Source organism: Diabrotica virgifera, chromosome 2 (genome assembly GCF_917563875.1).
Source record: "Diabrotica virgifera virgifera chromosome 2, PGI_DIABVI_V3a".
Lineage (NCBI taxonomy): Eukaryota > Metazoa > Arthropoda > Insecta > Coleoptera > Chrysomelidae > Diabrotica > Diabrotica virgifera.
In genome coordinates, this window is record NC_065444.1 from 257,767,135 (window position 1) to 257,786,646 (window position 19,512).

Genomic DNA, 19,512 nt, shown 5'->3' on the forward strand with positions numbered 1-19,512 from the left:
GACATATTAAGCTTACATGTTACTCCATATTTTTTAAGAATGCCTCCTCCCACTACTTCAGCAAATACTTGTTTTGAACGATGAACTTTAATACTCTTGAAATTTGCATTTAACTGCTGCTTTAGACACTCTCCAAAAACTAACTCCTTTTTGATACTGTTGGGAACTACAACTCCAGCCTTTTCAAGAGTAACTTTGATTTTTGTATTGGGAGTCAAATCTGGCAAAGGACATTCTTCCGTATTCGTTTTGTCATTGGGACTTCTATATTGTGCTGCAATTTTTTCTTTCAATGCCCTGGATCTTAGCTTCCTATTCTCATTTTTAAGCCTTTCTATTTCTTGCTTTTGTCGAATTTTTTCCCGGTGTCCTCATCTTTAGACGGGATATTTTCCTTCTCAAATTAATTTCAGTTTGTGGCAAAGCATTCTCTACAATTTGGTCTTCATTTATGTCAACCACTGATGGTGTAGGAGTATTACAAAGAGCTTCGTTCTCAATATCAGTTAACTTTATTTTTTTCCCTGTATGTTCTATTATTATGTATCCATGTTTTTCGTTTTTTTCTTTTATCTCTGTCACTTAAATCGCCAATAAGTTTAATTTTGCCTTCGCTTTTCCTTTTCTGGTAACGCTCCTTTTCTTTCTGTCTTTGCTTTTCATATTCTTCCGGATTGTTCTTAATTTTCTGTCTTCTTGCACGTTCTCTTTCTTTTTTCTTACTCAACATATCTTTCCTAGATTGTTCGGCGGTTTGCTTGGCCATCTGAAATAAATAAAATGTCTATACCCACAGTTGCATAATAAAGATGAGCTAATTACAGTATCGCAATCAGAAAGAAATATTTCATATTGTAGTAAAGAAATCTAAGTGAGTAACTTACATATTCACTTAGATATCTTCACTGCAATATGAAATCTTTCTTTTTGATTGCGATACTGCAGTTAGTTCATCTTTATGCAAATGTGGGTTAGCTCTCTTCCCATCCACGACGATGATTTAGTCGTTATAATGACTACCTTAAACATTACCGTGTCATAACAACATTACCATGTCATTTAAAAGGCATGGTAATGTCAAGCATTTCTGACATGGTAATGAGCAAAATATCAAATATTGTTTAAGTATTGTACAATAATACAAAAGTCAAATTAATCCTACCTTGCAGTAAAATAGCTCCAAATAATCAAGGTATTTACAAAACTTAGTTTGCAACAGCACAAAAATATCTGAAGGTCACGGTAATGTCGTCAAACCGGTTACACTCAATCAAATAGTCGAACGACTCACCTATTTCGCATCTAATTAGCAACTGCCTGGAGAATTTCCTTTTCTGGGTTCATAAGTGTTGGTGGGGGAATAGTTCCACCCGGTGAAGGTTAACCAAATACTTTTAGATATTGCCAGATCATAATAAAATGTTGGTGACACGGTAATGAGCATATATTTTGGTTACAATATAAAACTAAATATAAAATGAGAAGACCAAGAGTTTGAATGATGTTAAATATCAAAAAAGGTTGTTCTATGTATAAAAGCATTGAGCTATACTAATTGTTTATTAAAATAAAACTTTTAATCATGCTGTATCAGCTGTTTACTACAAATCTATCACACGACCGGGACATGGTAATGTTTTTTTTCTCTTTATTTCTTCTTAAAATTTTATGATAATATTTATTTTGCAAATTGTAGTTTGTACATTTAGATTAATGATAAATACATAGTTTAAAAATAAATATAAGCATAAACATTAAAAAAAACTAATTACAGGCATAAAATTGTAGGTTTTCATCTTTTTTTGAAATTGACCCATGTACATATCTTAAGTTTATTGATCTGAGGTGCCAAGCAATTGTCCAACATTGATCAAAACAGTTCCGTAAATTAATTAATAATAAAAACCTCTTAAGCTACCACCAGCATTTACTGCTGATAGTGCTTGAAAATTGTTATTACGATTTAGTCTCTATTTACCAATTTATAAAAATAATACTATTTCATTATTCACACATATGCACACATTTTTGTAATGTCACTTTTAAAGTTTACGATATATGAAGTTCATTCTTCTATTTTTTGGTTGCAAAGTTTTCAATGACTTTATAATTAAAATTATCAATACAATTTACAAAATGCTTTTCTGCAGATAGCATACCTAAAGCACTAGGTTTCGATGTAAACATCGAAAAACAGCGTTCTGCTTCAGATGTTGATATAGGAATGGTAACTAAAATACTTAAAAGTTTAATAGTTTCTTCAAATGTGTTTTTTAAACCTTCCCTCTACAATAAAACCGATAGCGAAACAGCCCCAGAGGTAGTACTTAATTCGTCTCGCTAATAGAGTACCTACTTCTAATTCAGTTTTAAACCGAGTTTTGCTTAAAAATTAAAATTGTCTCCATGGTTCATTAAGAAATGATTCGGAGAACTGATGCTTATAAGCAGAAAACTTCTAGACCTGGATCCCGCGTAAGAAAGAAAAGTTGATTAATAGCAAGCTGAAAATTTGTTAATAGCTTAACGGTGTCTAGTCGGACAAACTTTGATGCACGGGAACACTGGAAAAGGGGAAGTTTTAATTGTGGAGCATGATAAACGTGTCGTCCTGACAAGTTTATGATGGTGAAAAATAGCAAGTTGTTTTTAAGTTTATTCGATAGCCAACGTTATGTAATATATGAGAAAATGTTTGTCCGACAAAAATGTTGGGCATTTTAACGAGTCCGACACGTAGAACATGTCACATCACAGGAATTATGTTGGTGATGAATAGCAGTCTGATTTTTGCATGAGAGTTTAATGAAAGGTTAAAAAAGCAATTGGAAGTTCTGTCCGACAAAATTAATGGGAAGTTTTCATAGTCGGACATTCTAAACAGGTAAGATATAGACAAAATGCTGGTGATAAATAGCTTTCCGACAAAGACGAAATTTAATAAAGTAAATTATTCCTTAGCAAGAATGACTGTTGTCGGAAAAAAATAAGGGGTAGATTTTGTAGTCGGACAATTTAAAAAAATAATTTTTGAAATTTTAATAAGGGGTGATTACTCTATGTCAAAAGCACCTGCAATCAATTACAATCGATATCTTTCGATTTATCTCAACATCATTTAGATACCTCACTGTAATACATTTATAGTAGATCAGGCAAATTATATTATGGATTGGGTGGTCTAGCTATCTTTGTCTGCCACATGCGCGGGATCGCTTGGTTAAAAGAGATAGATAGACCACCTATCGACTTTTTGCACTGTATTCCCTGTCTACCCTTATGTCTATGAATACATTTCCATTTAAGAAAAACTGTCACTTTTGACAATAATTCATAATAAATTGCAATCGTAACTTCAAATTTAAACTAATCGATTTATTTTGGCAGCAAATTATTTCTTGCCCTGTGACATATTAATTACATTATTTCATTTGTAGAAAGTTGAGAAAAAATACGTTATACAATTTTAGTAATAATTTATTTAGGTACCCTTTTTCAATCAAGCAAAGCATTATAGCACGAAGAATGATATTCAATAGAACTTTCACAATAATTATCTGGCAACTGAACCTCATTTAATTGATGACCAAGTATTTTACTAACTTTGTAAAATGTTCGAAAATTACTCAAAAATGTTCCGTTGAATGGTTTCACTTTTGATTTGGCGACTTAAAATTTAAACTGTTGACACTCAAAAATAGACACAAAAACACTCCATAGTTAATATAAATTTTAATTTCCAACACACGTGGCAAACAGAAACTCAGAGACCATGTACTTTCAAATAGTACTTTGTATAGCACAAAGTGTCACACTGACAAATGCAGCCTTCTAATACATACTTCTAAGCATAATGTGTCATATTTACGTATATTCTTATAAGCACCGAAGTTTTAGACTCTTCACATTTAGACTCTTCAATGTCGTTTACAGGGTTAAGATTTAAGTATGGAAAAAAATGTATATTCTTGTTCTCATGATCATTTTTTAGTGCGTCACAGTTTTTCGATTTCTCTCTAATGCATTAAGTTAGATGAGACGGAAAAAGCGGTAGCTCCGTGATTAAACACAAAAATAATGCAGCATTACAATGGTTATATACATAAGATGTCTATTCCTAACCTACCTTTGATTCGTTGATATTTAGAATGCGCGTTTTTTCTAGCCAATCAAATACACGTATTACGAACATTTGACAAAAACTTTGTCCATTTTGGCCATTTTTTAGAAGTGTCAAAGAGTCAAGTGACGGTTATTATTCAGGTCAGTATTTTGTGTACCTGTCATTTTGAAATTTCGAATTCGACTTCCCTTGTGTTTCACAACGTCTTTGTGCATTATTTTGTGTTTTGGTTTAGAATTTAGTTCGTTAAAAGTTAGTCATTGGCGTGAGGAGACTAGAGACATTCGATTTGTACCGAAGAGTGCTAAATATCTCATGAGTAGATAGAATAGCCAACGTGGAGGTAATGAGACACGCATAAGGAACGAGAACTAACAAATAAGAAGAAAACTGAGATATATGGGACATGTGATGAGAGATGAATATCTAATACTCCAGGTCATTATGCAAGAAAAAGATCCATAGTAAGGAGACGTAACTCATGGCTGAAGAACCTTAGGAACTGGTTTGGATGTAATAACAATGAATTATTTAGAGCCGCTGTTTCAGAAATAAAGATCTCTCTGATGATTGCTAACTTTGGAAGCGGAGACAGCACCTAGAGAAGAAGATAAAAACACAGTTTATGGACAGTTTTGTGTCATTTTTAAATGTTTCCATATTTATAAATTTAATTAACAATATTGTTTACTTTTTAATTTTATTGCCCTTTATAAGAAATACCTACATGTTAACATATTGTGTAAAAATCAAATCTACTAAATTACTAATTAGTTTAATTCCACAAGCTTTTCACCTATGGCTAAGTACGATTGTGGCATCTGTCAGATTCGTCAATAATTACATGAAATAAGTCTCGACACACCGAATACAGTATATGACGTCATAATTAATGACGCACTGAAAAATGATCATGAGAACAAGAATACAACGTTTTTTATAGGAAATTTTCCGTACTTTCTGATGCACCTAATTAGAAAACCCTAAGAGATTTCTTTCACATGTTCTTTGACATTTTTTATTGTCGTTTTGAGAATATCTAGAACAAACTCCACCCAAAAAAATAATTGTTTTGCAATATATACATGCATTGATACTTACCTCACTGTTTTTGGAGTGTGCATGTATATATATGCACATGCAAATATGTGAATATAAATAATAATATACAACTAAAATAGCTTTATCAATATGTGACTAAGTCATTCTGAAGAAATGTTTTTTATTTATTTCCTTCGATTTGCCCAAACTTTTTGTCCGACATATAACTTTTTGCGTTACAAAATATAATTTGTACATAAACAAATCAAAATTAGCTTGTTATTTATCACCAACATGTTTGTCTATATCTTACATGTTTAGAATGTCCGACTAGGAAAATTTCCCATTCATTTCGTCCGACAGAACTTCCAATTGCTTTTTTAACCTTTCATTAAACTCTCATGCAAAAATCAGACTGCTATTCATCACCAACATAGTTCCTGTGATGTGACATGTTCTACGTGTCGGACTCGTTAAAATGCCCAACATTTTTGTCGGACAAACATTTTTTCATATATTATATACCGTTGGCTATTGAATAAACTTAAAAACAACTTGCTATTTTTCACCATCATAAACTTGTCAGGACGACACGTTTATCATGCTCCACCGTTAAAACTTCCCCTGTTTCAGTGTTCCCGTGCATCAAAGTTTGTCCGACTAGACACCGTTAAGCTATTAACAAATTTTCAGCTTGCTATTAATCAACTTTTTTTTCTTACGCGGGATCCAGGTCTATTCTCCGACATAAATAAATTAGAAGCAACTAAATGTCCGGAGAAGGTAGACCTTTGAAAGATCTGGTACTTTGAATAATATGAACCTTTAAGTCGTTGTCTAATTCGGCGCTAAAATTGACCAGCTCCTTAAATATGCCTCTATTTTCTGAATTTTCTTTTTCGTCGTGACCTCTTAAAGCTAACTCGAAAGCTCCACAACACCTTATAACATTTGCAGTTTTTTTTTCTAGCGAAAAACCACCAAAAAAATTTTTTAAATACTAATCTTTATTGTCAATTAATAAATTAAACTTAAGAAATAATTAAAATATTATCAAAATACCCACGATCATGATGCACTAAAAGTTTAATTATAAATACAAAAACTTTTTAACAGAAAATATACATAATAAAAGTGACAAACCAGCACGTAAAGAAACTCAAAATAAATAGACCTGGCTTCATACCCTCGTGCCTGGCACAGAGATTCTAATGTTAAGGTATACTAATAGTCCAATATAGCTCTTTCTCTGTCACTTACATATAATGCTCGTAAAATCTTTCTCTCTTTACTCGTGCCAGTACTGACTTCGGCGCGAAGGAGATTCTCCTGTCGAATACTCTCCGCTGTCGGCAGGGATTGTATTGCGCCCATAGTTGCCATATTTTATATAATTTATGAAGATCAAAAGAAATACACACAAAAAATTAATAGGAATTAAAAAGTTTTGAAGATAAAAAATATGTTTATGGATAGTTAGCAAGGTAGTGCCATGGCTCTATGGCACTACCTCACGGGCCGCCACTGAATATGAGTATTTGTTAGAATTAAAAACAAAATTTCCGTCTTCAATTAAAAATGTATACCTACGTTTACCTACTTTTTTAAGAGCAAAGTCTTTTATTACACTGTCAATGTCTATCGCATCACACACCTCTTTCTCAATAGACAAAATAACCAATTAGTTATATTAGTCTTAGAGTACCTACTCATTGTCGATCTTAAATAAATTTTAATCAATTTCAATTTTGAAACACTTCTCTCACAGCTGGCATTGCTTATAGCAACTGCGAAAACAGAGTATCTTCCAGCTTGGATTTAACAATAAATTTAAATAATTCAACTGAGTCTGCATTAATCAATTTATTTTTGTTGCCTGTAGCAGTAACGAAAGTCCGCAGTCGAAGTCTTTCCAGCTTGAAATCCTGCTCGTCAATTTCGTCAGCTCTAATAATATAGCCGGCGTTAGATAAGCAATCTTATCCGTTAAATTCTGCACCTGTTGAAAACGGTCACGAATCTACAATATCTCTATCTAAAGAAAGCAGCTTACGTCTCAACTCATTTTCACATGACAAGTTAGCATCTCTGGTTCCGTCATCAAAAATATGCTTTTCTGTTATGCGCTTCCGAGGTTTTATGGAAATTCCAAGTTCTTCACACATATTTTTTGCATAACCTACAGCGCCATTTGCCCATTCCTCTCTTTTCTCTGTCAATATCATCTGCAAAGCATTTACTTTCTAAGCGCACAATCTTATGTCAAGTCCCCTTATTTGTAACTATTTTTATGCATCATTCACTTCATGTAGCACCGGTTGCCCCATGCCCAAAAGATAAGAAAAGGAAAATGACTGCATCGAATCTAGTAAAGACCAATTAAATGTTCGAACAAACCACCCTCTTGCAGTGAACAAAAACCTAGTCGATCATACAATGCAAGTCTCACTCCATTCAGCTGATCTGGCTGTACCTGACTGCAGAGTTGAATAATTTTTTCTTGCAATTCGTACTCAAACAATTAAGTGTTTTCTTTGTTCCACACACTGAATAACCTATAGGGTAGTAAAATAATTGCCGATGTATGTAATAGAAGTCATTGTCGCTGATTGTTAGTCATAAACGGGGAATTCCCACAAATATAGACGTTGTTGCCAGTCGCTACAAAATATCATTCAAAGAAAAGGAATTTCCCGAATTCTTCACAAAATAATTCGTCCTACCTAATGAAAAATTCCGTGCTCCTTTCAATCGGTCCGAATTTGTAGTTGTGATAAAAATATAAAGTGGTTCAAATATTTACAAAATATTTTTATTATTTATTGTTAAATTTTACCGCCCCATAAAAAGTGCCGCCCCCACTACGCTACGCCACTGGTTCCCGAGCAAATTTGAAACCTCTTTACTCTGGGTATAGAGATTTTTGAAGAGAAGAAGAACTGAATAAAGATGGGTAAAAGAAAATGATAAGAGATTTAAGACGACAAGAAGAGGGGCTTAGCTCAGAAGGACAAATTAAATGGGCAGAGAGACACTAAATCTCAAGTGGGTATTTGGGCTAGCTTCTATACACCGAATATTGGCTTTGGAGATATGAGAAAAAAAAATTGATAATGAAATGATAGTAACTAGAAAGAAAATGAGACCTGCAAACACAAAAATGGAAGAAAAATAGATCAGAATGCTAGAGATAAAATAATATCGAGATACAACAAAGAAAGAAGAAGAACAAAGGGCGCCAACTCGAACGAACAACTCAGCTCTCAGAACCAAGAAGTTGGACAGGTTCGAGATTTTTGAAGTAACTAACAACAGGAACTCTATGACACTGGTTACAACCACCTGAAATACAAAATACTAAATACTAACCGTGTCTTGCTATATTATATACTGGTAATACAGACTGAAATAAAACATCAACCTTTCTAATAACAAATATATTAACAATAACTCTATTATACATATATTGACAATGTAATATATAAATCAAAACACAATAACAGTGGTAGTGGGTGGTGAAACGGTCAAACAGGACCAAACAGCCACTAACTTACAATTAACCACTACACACTGCGCTAAGTAAATGTATTAGTAGAAAATCCAAAAGCAAAAGTCCGTGTGAATAGCACAAAGTTCTTACAACTAAAAGTTAGTAATATTTCCTAAATTGAACTCGTCTAATGAGATACGTACACGACAAGAACGCTACGGTTACCAAAAATTAAGTATCTCATCTAGCAAAAATACTAATTATTATACAATTGACTTATATAAATGAGCTGGTCAGACTCTTAATATACAATGTAAAAACCCACTAGACATATTCCCTATTTTAAAAGCTCGACAAAATTTTACCCCCGATTCCCTATCAAATTTTAAGCTACAATTATTTATGATTATTATTAAACAAGACTTACTTAATTAGAAAAAACTACTATTTATAATATGGAACAAAACAAAGACCTGAAAACCCTATCTGTCACGAAAATATGTACCTAGTTCCACTCGATTGTATGCATACAAACAGTTTACAGTGCAAGCAACTATAGAGTACCCAAAATATATAAATAATAAAAGTAAACAAACTTATCTTTCACCACAGTTCCTATTTAAGAATTCAAGATGAAGTCCATAGGAGAGTCCTTTTGGCACGATAAACTGGTTGGATGCTGTGGTGGGCAAGTCCTACTGAAAAATCCTAAATGTTGTGAAGTCAGGTACTGGTTTTCTCCAACGAAACAGCGAGCTCTATGGGTAAACCATGGCAAAGTTGCTAACAGTTACTGGTACATACTTCAAGTGACATAAATTATGCAAAGGAATGCAAAGTGACTAAGTTACGACGTAACTAAGTGACTAAGTCACTAAGTGTCTAAGTGGCGGAATCTACAGTAAAGTTTATTAAATTTAGTTATTTATGTATTTCAATAACAGTAGCAGTACATATTGAACAGGCCCAAACAAAAACATCAAATATTAGGTAGGTTAGGTATCCATATGTCATGTCAAAATTTCTGAAGTTTACTTCAATTCAGACATGACAGGGACGTGCGCATTAGATGGGCGTGACAGATAGACTGTATAGATACTCGTTAAAACTTTTTATAAATCACAGATAAAAAACTTAAGTAAAAACGTCACGATAAGGTATAAAAGATATTAGAATTTAGGTTTGGACACTAGAAAAACTTGACCTTTAATGTTCTTTTCAAATATTTAAAGGATAATATGATCTACAATTTGGAATTTAAATTTAACACTAAAACCCTGTGGCCTTGATTGATTGTTCCTTTGTAAATGGAAATGAATATCATTATTATAATATGGATTATATATGAACTTAACTACAATGATGCATTACCACGAAAAATAATGAGAAATATATCAACAGTTTACTTACTTGGACAGACGAAACACGCTGGCCTTAAACTTTTTTTATGTAAAAAAAACCAAAGATAAATTGAGTTTTGATATTATCGCTATTCCAAAAAAAAAATGGTCTTAATGTTCCTTGATTTTAGTGATATATCTGCTCCATTTTTATTCCAAATCTCGTCCAAATCCGCCACTTAAGAAAAAAAACACAGCGTGTTCGCCCTGAGTCTTGACCAAAACTGAAGTCCCGATGGCCGGATCGACAAAATCGACCGCCCAGGTTTTCGCGCGTGAGCAGAGAGATATCGTTCTTAAGTCGATCGACGGCGTCGCACACGGAATTTATTTAGGGGTATTTGATGAAATTTTATTGGGATTTATTTAGTTAATAGCGTAACTGCTACTGCCCAAGAAATCCCGTGTATAATGCATTCAAAATATGTTTTTACTCACCGAAAACTTGTACACGGCACATTCCGGGTAGAAAACATTTAAAAAGTTTTAAAAGGCTTTACCTACCTAATAGAAATTTCGAAGTTATCCCCCGCCTACCCCCTGGCATTGGCTAGGAATTGCAATTATAATTTTAAGCAATCACGCAGTTCGTATTAATTAGTAATCCAGAGTAGCTGGACACCGCTTTAGTTTAGAGTTTTTCAAGAAAAACTCTCGCGTATTTGTAGTACAAATCTAGAATTTGACCAGTCTGGTCGACGCATATATTGTTTAGAGTTTCATCTCTCGCGTTTTAGTGAAAAAGTCAGGCCTTAGAATCCAACCAGTTTTGATACTCCCTTATTTAGTTTAAACTAAAAACTCTCGCGTATTTTATATAGTTGTTTATTGACTAGCTTATAGTTTAAAAGCTACACATCTCGCAAACGCTTCTTATTAATTAAGTTTACTAAACTAATGAAAACCTCGTTAGTTCATGTTATAGTTAGTGACCTTTAAACTATAATAGTGCTATCGTGTCTGTGTTTCGTGGACTAATGTAAATGGAACATTGAATCGGCGGTTTAAATATCCTAAAGAACTATACGAAAGAACTTTGACCAGACTTTAATTTAGTTATAGTAACAAAGTTAGTCATTAAATTACATATTTGTTAATGCTTGCATCTAGCTATTCATTATTTCCCGCGTTAGTTGGTGGTCCTTCCATTTTTAATTTATTACATTGTTTATTACGCTCTAAATGGTATAGTTCGTCCGCTATAACTTTTCCCATACGTCACGATTCATTTTCAAACCAATTAAGTCAAAACATAAAGTGAAACGTACGCCGATGTGTGTAGTATATAGTATACAGTAGGGGAGAGCCAGAGCGGGTACAATTGTAACGCGGTACAAATGTAACATTGCTTATAAATATCTTGTTTCTGGTCGACTACGCTGCATGCGAAAAAGTGTTTAGTGATGGAATGTTTACCGTAGTTTGGCGATGTTAAGTGAGGGAGTTACGTTATTAGATGCAAATATTGGTTTTCACGCCTGGCGAGTAAAATTAATTAAATTTTGTATTTTTTGGATAATCGCTCTAGTTTTAGAGTTATTTTTTAGAAAGGATGGCACATGAATTCACTCATATTATACATTTATCAATATTGGCATGTCGTTGTGGTACAATTATAACTTGTAACACTAGCAACGGGTACATTTGTAACGTGTATTACTCATACCAGTTATTACATACACATTGTTTATGTATATAGTCTTATAACTTTTCCCATGCGGTACGATTCATTTTCAATCAAATTAAGTCAAAACATATAAATTGAAACGAACGCCGATGTGTATATACATTTTGTATACTGTATACTATATACTACATACATCGGCGTACTACATACATCGGCCATCGGCGTTATGGGAAAAGTTATAGCGGACGGACTATATATCACTATGTATGTATATACATACATACATGTATACATACATACACATACATACACACATACATACATGTAATATACATGCAGATAATGTGTGTGTGTTTTGAAATACATTTTTTATTTATATGTTCATTTCAAGTATGTAGTAGTAAGTAAAGTAGGTCTTTATATAATATTTAATTCTTTATTGGTTTACAAGACACCTGTTTATAAATACTTATTTTGGGATACGTTACGTGGGATACGTTTGGGATAAAATTCGATGATCTTGACATTGTTACATTTTTTGTCCCCTTTGGCCGATGCCGCAGTGCAGGAAGTTTGCTAGGATGGTGGATGGTAGATACCCGCCTGGCAACCATCCAGCTACTTATACCACGAATAATACAACGACGGTAGCCGCAGTGGCCTCCCACTACCATCTACCCACCCGGTGGTCCGCCAGGCGTCTATCCACCCATATCAGTCGTGTTTGATAATCCATCCGGGTAGCCTCGCTATGGATGAAAGCGTAGTAAGTGCTGTGTATAAAAGAAGGGCCATTTGGGATCCAGCAGACCCACTATGTGACGAAACATGGCTTAAAATATCTGTTTTATTTATTCTTTGCAGTTGCATTAAAAAAATCCAATATTCAAGTCAGGTGAATTTAAAAAACAATTTTTGCCTTTAAGTCGATTTTTCTCCACTTTCTGAAAAGTTTAGTGAGTGAGTTTTACCTCTTATATGACGATATGCTAAAAAAACAAACCAAATGAAACAAACGATTCCTCAGCAGTCAGTTGGATACTGACTCTGACTTCATTTCACTCTTTCACTGCGTCCAGGCTGCAGCGACCCTCCACCATCCACCTTTAAAATCCACCCTCCAAGCCACCATCTAGCATCCTGCAGTGCGGCATCGGCTTTTATGTGTTACAATTGTACCTCCAATGGGTGCAGATGTAACACTTGTTAAGTTAAAATGATGAATTTTTCTAGTTACCCAATCAATAAAACTTAAAAAAAAAATTGGAAATTGAAGTTAAATGTTCAACGTATACCTATTCCCCTATTTTTAAATCCCACTTATATGGAACCCATTTTTAAATAAAAATTACAAGTAAAAAAATGTTACAATTGTACCCACTCTCCCCTATACAAAATGTATATACACATCGACGTTCGTTTCACTTTAAATTTTGACTTAATTTGTTTGAAAATGAATCGTGACGCATGGGAAAAGTTATAGGGGACGAACATTAGTAACATTGTCATCCTAATTTATTGTTAATCTTCTTACATTTTTGTTGGACAAATCTTCCATTTATCTTTACCATTTTTGTTGTTGTTCTGAAGCTATTTCCTTGTGGCATTTTTGTAATCAACTAGGTATTTTAAATGGGAAATAAGCCATAATTTTACTAAAAAAAAATGATTTTATTAACATTTCGACACCCAAATCGGATTTGACAACTGTATCCGATTTGGGCTTCGAAACGTTAATAAAATCATTTTTTTAGTAAAATTGTGGGTTAATTATTTCCCATTTAAAATAGTTAAATAGCATTTTTGTTGGTCATTCGATCGGATGGTGAACTAATCTTCTTCCAGCTTCAGTACTTGGGACTGATGACTGATGACTGATGCCAGACTCAGTTTCAAGCAGCAGGTGGAGCATGTCAATGCTAAAGCATCAGTAGTAAGGGCAGCCTGTTTACGGCTAATGGCAAATGTAGGTGTCCCAAAACAAAGCACGAGGGCATTTGTCGACAGTATTAACATACGGAATATCTATTTGAGCTAATACCTTCGGAGCTCAGGAATCGCGGAGCAACGTTGCATCAGTAAATTATCTGAGAGCCTTGAGAGTTGCCAGCGCATTCCGCACATGATCTGAGAACGCAATATACATACGTTACGGATTCCCATTGAAAAGCTAACTTAAGAAAGGAAGACCCTTTATCAGCACAGAGGGTCAACTGCAACTACATTGTGTCTTGATGAACTTGGAAGGAGATAATGGCAAAACAACATGTGTACCATAGGTGAATGCCTGGCTAAACCGCAAACACAGCGAGGTCAACTACTGTCTGACGTAGATGATCTAAGGACGTGACTGCTTTCGAGAATACCTTTATGGTTTCAAACATAACAGTTCTCCAGAATGCTTGTACTATTTTGGAGTCAGTGAAGACTGTTTATCTATTTTTTCCTTAAATGATTTTTAAAACAAATAAAAACAAAAAGAGTTTCAATATAATTTAATTTCTACTAACATAATTATCTTGTTTTAATGAAGTGCAATAATTTTAACCATTCATTTATAAACAGCTGCCTCTAACATTCCTTCCAGCGAATCAAATTCTACAGAAAATAATTTATTACGAAAATTTCGGCGTCTTCAGGAAGCTACAGCTACAATAAGAACATAAATCGTTTAAAGTTTTATACACGCCATCTCAACTATACCGAACGGTACTCAAAACTCCTTTTCAATGCTGTGCACTCTTGAAATACTTAACTCTAATACCTCTAATCTCCTATGTATAAGCTCTTATGACGCCTTAAGTGCCTTTCAATTCTGGCAAAGCGAATACAAAGAGGTGCTCGCATACGAGCCCTTGAGGAATGTGTTTTGTTGGATGGGATTAAAGGGAATGTTGATACTCTGTCGGTGAGATTAAATAAAACTAATAGATTTAAATATAAATAAAGCTTGAAGATTTTCAATAATGCATACTGACAAAATTATTAATATTTTTCAGGATTAGTCAATACAGAAAATATGTTGATGAACAACACTGCTTTAGATCAGGACGATCCTGTAACGATGCAGTTTTTGTCGTCAGGCAAGTCATGGAAAAATTTCTAGAATATAACTTCCCGACTTACTGTTGCTTCATATATCTACAAAAGGCATTCGACCGTGTGGAGCTAAAGGGCCCCCGTAACCGGGCGTGCAACGCGTGCGACGCACGCGGGCGCAACCCCGAGAGGGCGCCAAACCGAAGGTTTGGTAAATAAGAAATATTTATTTTAATTAAGATAATTTTTTATAAAATTTTAATTTTTGGCATGGACTCCTAGAGAAATGTCAAAAATCAAATATTGTGTTATTACTGAAAAAATAATTAGAATCTTATTTTATGTTAACTTACTACTAGGTATTATTGTATTCTGAAAAACAATATAATGTCCGAATATATGTTTTTCTGTATTCATGTTTTCTAAAGTAAAAAATAATATTTAGGGTATGGTGCATAGTTCTAAATATTATTCAATAATTATGGACTGTACCCCAGATTCAAGTCGTACAAAGCAAATAAGCCTAATTTTGCGGTTTGTTGAATTAAACGATAATTCTAAAAAATGTTCAAATACAAGAGAGTTTTTAGCTTCTCACCTAATATTTGACGCTACATGGGAAGGGTTATTTAATTTTTTTTGTTAAACTATTACAAAATTTAAATATAAAAGACATGAGCGGTCAAGGGTATGATAACGGTGCTAATATGAGTGTATGATAAGGGTAGGATAATCCTCTAGCTTCTTTTGTTCCACGCGCTGTACATAGCTTAAATTTAGTACGGAATGATGCTGCTAAAGTGTCAAATAAAATAGTAAACTTGTTTAATATACATAGTACAAGAACTTTACGTATTTTTCTCTTCCTCCACAAAAAGATGGGATATTGTAAAACTATGAATGTTTCTGAGTCAAATCTACAACCCTTATGTGATACAAGATGGTCGAGTAGGATAAAAAGCTATAAAGCCATTGAAATTTCATATAATTAAAATTTGTGAGGATTTTACAAACATAGTAGATAATGTTTAAGTTAGAAATTGGACAGTATTAGAATAATTGGTCAAGTCCCAAGTTCGTTAAATAGAAGATTTGGTATGATGTTTGGTTGATGATGTTTTTGGTTGGTGATATTTTTACATTAAGTGACGATGGTATTTTAATAAAACTGTCTTGTTCTTCAACAAAACTCTTAATAATCAATATATATTAATTTGAAAATATCTAACTACATCTCTACCAAATATCACTAGTTCATTAAGAATCCTCCTCACTTTAACTGCGTGTCTCTTGCTTCTGATGGAGAGGGATCATTTTTAAAATTAAAGTTATTAAAAATTATTTGAGTTATACTATGACAGAAGAAAGATTATCTGGTATGGCAATTTTAGCTATATAGCAAGAGCTAGTGAATAAAATTTACTTTGATAATATAAAAGAATAATGTAAAAAAATTTGCTGCAGTAAAATCTAGAAAAACACTCATTTAATTCAATTTAAATTTAAGGTATCGGTTTCTAGATTTAAGAGGGTAGGCGCATAATTTCGGGCCAATGTTTTTTAAATGTACTCATTTTTTCGAATCCTGAGAAAACTAATAAATATTTTTGAAAAATTTAAACGCAGAATGAAGGATTACATTATTACCAAGGGCCAAAAGTCCATTAAAATAAACAAAAAGTTTTTTTGAATGAGATACCTAAAATTAAGGGTATTGGCGCAAAATCTCGCCTGTCAAAATGTTCAATGTGTTTTAAATGTATTCATTTTTTTTTCGAATCCTGAAAAAACTAATAACTATTTTTGAAAAATTTAAACGCAGAATGAAAGATTACTTTATTATTGAGGGCCGAAAGTCCCGGAAAACGTCTAGAATGTTTATTTTAATAAGTTACATGGGCGAAGAAAAAAGAGAAAATTTAGTGTGACTTTTAATTTCAAACTTCTCATTCAAAAGAAACTTTTTGGTTATTGAAATGCAATAATGGTAATAATGCAATATTTCATTCTGCGTTTAAATTTTTCAAAAATACTTAAGTACATATTAGTTTTCTCAGGATTCGAAAAAAATGAATGCATTTAACTTAACTAATATATTAATGTTTTATTTGTTTTTTTTTCATCATCAGCAAATCAGTTACAAGAAAAATAAAATGTGAGTTCTTGCAATTTCTGTTGTTTTATTACGAGTAAAAAATAAAAAAAATTAAATTTATTTCATAAGTGGATATAGTAGATTTAAGGGCGCTAAAATATATGCCGCACGTGGGCGCCGCTCAGCCTTGCGGGGCCCTTTGGAGCTGAATGACGTAATTCACCTGTTATATAAACGAAACATACCGTCAGATATTATCAAAAGTGCCGAAAACATATACAGCAGGAATAACATACCTACAGGCAAGAACTAATATCAAACTAACACAGCCGATACAAGTGGAAAGAGACATACGTCAAGGAGACTCATTGAGATCGCTGCTGTTTAACCTCATCATGGATGAAATTATGAATATTTAAGTCAATAAAGAAGAGAAAATATGTTAATTCATGTTTGGTATGATTACTTAATAAAGAAACTTTTGCTTGTAAGGGACAACAAGAAGTTTATCCAAATATACAGATTACTGATTAAAACATCAACCAAACTCGGTCAGATGCAGGGCAGAACTGCACCCCCTCCTAAACTTTTTAGAGCAAACTTTTTGAAATCATAATGCATAGGAAATTTTTTTTAAAGGCATTTTTTTTAAATATAATTATAATCTATAAACTTTAATCACATCCAACAAGACGAGGAGTCACTGTTGGAGGATATCACTGTTCCTTATACTTTGGTATACTCTTTCGTAGGTACGTCCTGGTTAGGTACTCTAATCAATTTTTAAAAAGTGCGAGTAATTTTTCGTATATAATATCATAACAGAGAAAATTTTGCCGGCAATATTTTCGACTGGTACGACTGGTTTCGACTTTAACGGCATCGGAGAAGAACATCTAATAGAAAAGAAAGAGATGAGAAAAAGTTGGATGAACGACAATATACTACAACTTACGGAAGAAAGAAGAAAATCAAAAAACAACAAAATAATGTACAACACGATTCAGAGACAAATAAGAACTGAAATAAGAAAGGCCAAAGAAAATTGGTTAAAATCACATTGTGAAGAGATAGAGTCGTTAGAGCAAAAACATGATACGTTTAACATGCATAAAAAGGTGAAACAAGCAGCTGGTCTTCATAAATCCAACACAGCTAGCAAATTGCGAGACCAGCAAAGGAACATCATCACAGACAGAAATCAAGAAATCTGCATATGGACAAAATACATACAGGAACTCTTTGATGATACTAGATCCGAACAACCTCCATCCTACATATGTGATGACCACTTACCAATCACATCAGACGAAGTGGAAAGAGCAATATCACAACTAAAAGATGGCAAAGCTCCTGGGCCTGACAATGCATATGCTGAACTCTGAACTCATAAAACTATTTAACACCGACGGTACTCAACGCCTAACCAAAATATTTAACGACATATATTTAAGCGGAGTAATACCAAAAACATGGTTGAAGTCGACGTTTGTTGCTTTACCAAAGAAAACAAAGTCCGTATCCTGCAGTGATTTCCGAACCATCAGCTTAATGAGCCATATTTTAAAACTGTTTCTAAAAATTATACATCAAAGGATATATAGACTGTGCTAAGAAAAAATCAGCCGAACACAGTTTGGTTTTCGAAATGCAGTGGGTACAAGAGAGGCTCTATTTAGTATACAAGTGCTATTTCAACGATGTAGAGACGTAAATTGCGATATTTATGCATGTTTCATTGATTACCATAACGCGTTCGATACAGTAAAGCACGACAAGCTGATGGAGATATTAACCAATATTGGAATTAACATCTGTGATTTAAGGGTTATCAGCAATCTGTACTGGAATCAAACATCCTCTATCTGGACAGAGGCAGGAGAATCCGACGATATCAAAATCAAACGTGGGGTCCGTCAGGGATGTATACTATCCCCACTGCTGTTTAACATCTACTCTGAGGAAATCTTTCAAGAAGCAGTGGATGATGTTGAAGCCGGAATTCGAATTAACGGAGAATGTATCAATAACATAAGATACGCGGACGACACTGTAGTATTCGCTGACAGTTCTGAAGCCCTAAAGGAGTTAATGAACAGAATCGCAGAAGTCAGTCAGAGATACGGACTTTCACTAAACACTAAGAAAACAAAATGTATGATTATCTCTAAGAACGAACAGCAATTTGGACGAATCAGTGTGAACGGTCAACAAATAGAAAGAGTAGAAACAAATACCTACCTTGCTAAGCTACGAGCGTCAATGAAAATTGGGACCATTTTATAGAAATCAAATGTAAGATAGAGAAAGCAAGATCTGCATTTCAAAAAATGGCAAAGTTGTTCAAATGTCATGATTTGTCGATACACACAAAAGTCAGATTACTACGATGTTATATCTTTCCTATACTGTTGTACGGAGTTGAGTCGTGGACTCTCAAAGACGCCACCTGCAAGAAAATTGAGGCTTTTGAGATGTGGCTTTATCGTCGAATCCTGAAGATATCTTATACCGACCACATTACTAATGAGGGTGTTTTGCTGAGAATGCAAAAAGAAAAAGAGTTGTTAATCAAAATAAAAACAGCCAAAATCGAATACCTCGGTCACATCATGAGGAACAGTGAAAGATATAGACTGCTGCAACTGGTCCTATGCTGGCCACTCACTTACAGATATCGAAGAGGCCATGGCATGC

At 33.7% G+C, this 19,512-nt stretch overlaps 1 protein-coding gene and 1 long non-coding RNA gene across 2 annotated transcripts; both read right to left on the minus strand.

The window, feature by feature from the left end:
* Window positions 1-473: 473 nt before the first annotated feature.
* Window positions 474-1,279, minus strand: LOC126880699 (zinc finger CCCH domain-containing protein 13-like). Its single transcript, XM_050644738.1, has 2 exons — window positions 1,163-1,279; window positions 474-766 (listed from the first exon to the last, which is right to left on the minus strand). The coding sequence occupies exon 2, from the start codon at window positions 764-766 to the stop codon at window positions 503-505; it is 264 nt and encodes an 87-aa protein (XP_050500695.1). The 5' UTR covers window positions 1,163-1,279; the 3' UTR covers window positions 474-502.
* A 7,307-nt stretch (window positions 1,280-8,586) lies between these two features.
* Window positions 8,587-10,437, minus strand: LOC126879858 (uncharacterized). The gene is made up of 2 exons (XR_007696318.1): window positions 10,065-10,437; window positions 8,587-9,550 (listed from the first exon to the last, which is right to left on the minus strand). It is a non-coding gene; the product is annotated as an uncharacterized LOC126879858 (long non-coding RNA).
* Window positions 10,438-19,512: the final 9,075 nt, after the last annotated feature.

What these genes read in the sequence shown, in the direction of transcription:
- LOC126880699 (XM_050644738.1), bottom strand. Translation starts at nt 766, where the DNA reads ATGGCCAAGCAAACCGCCGAACAATCTAGGAAAGATATGTTGAGTAAG.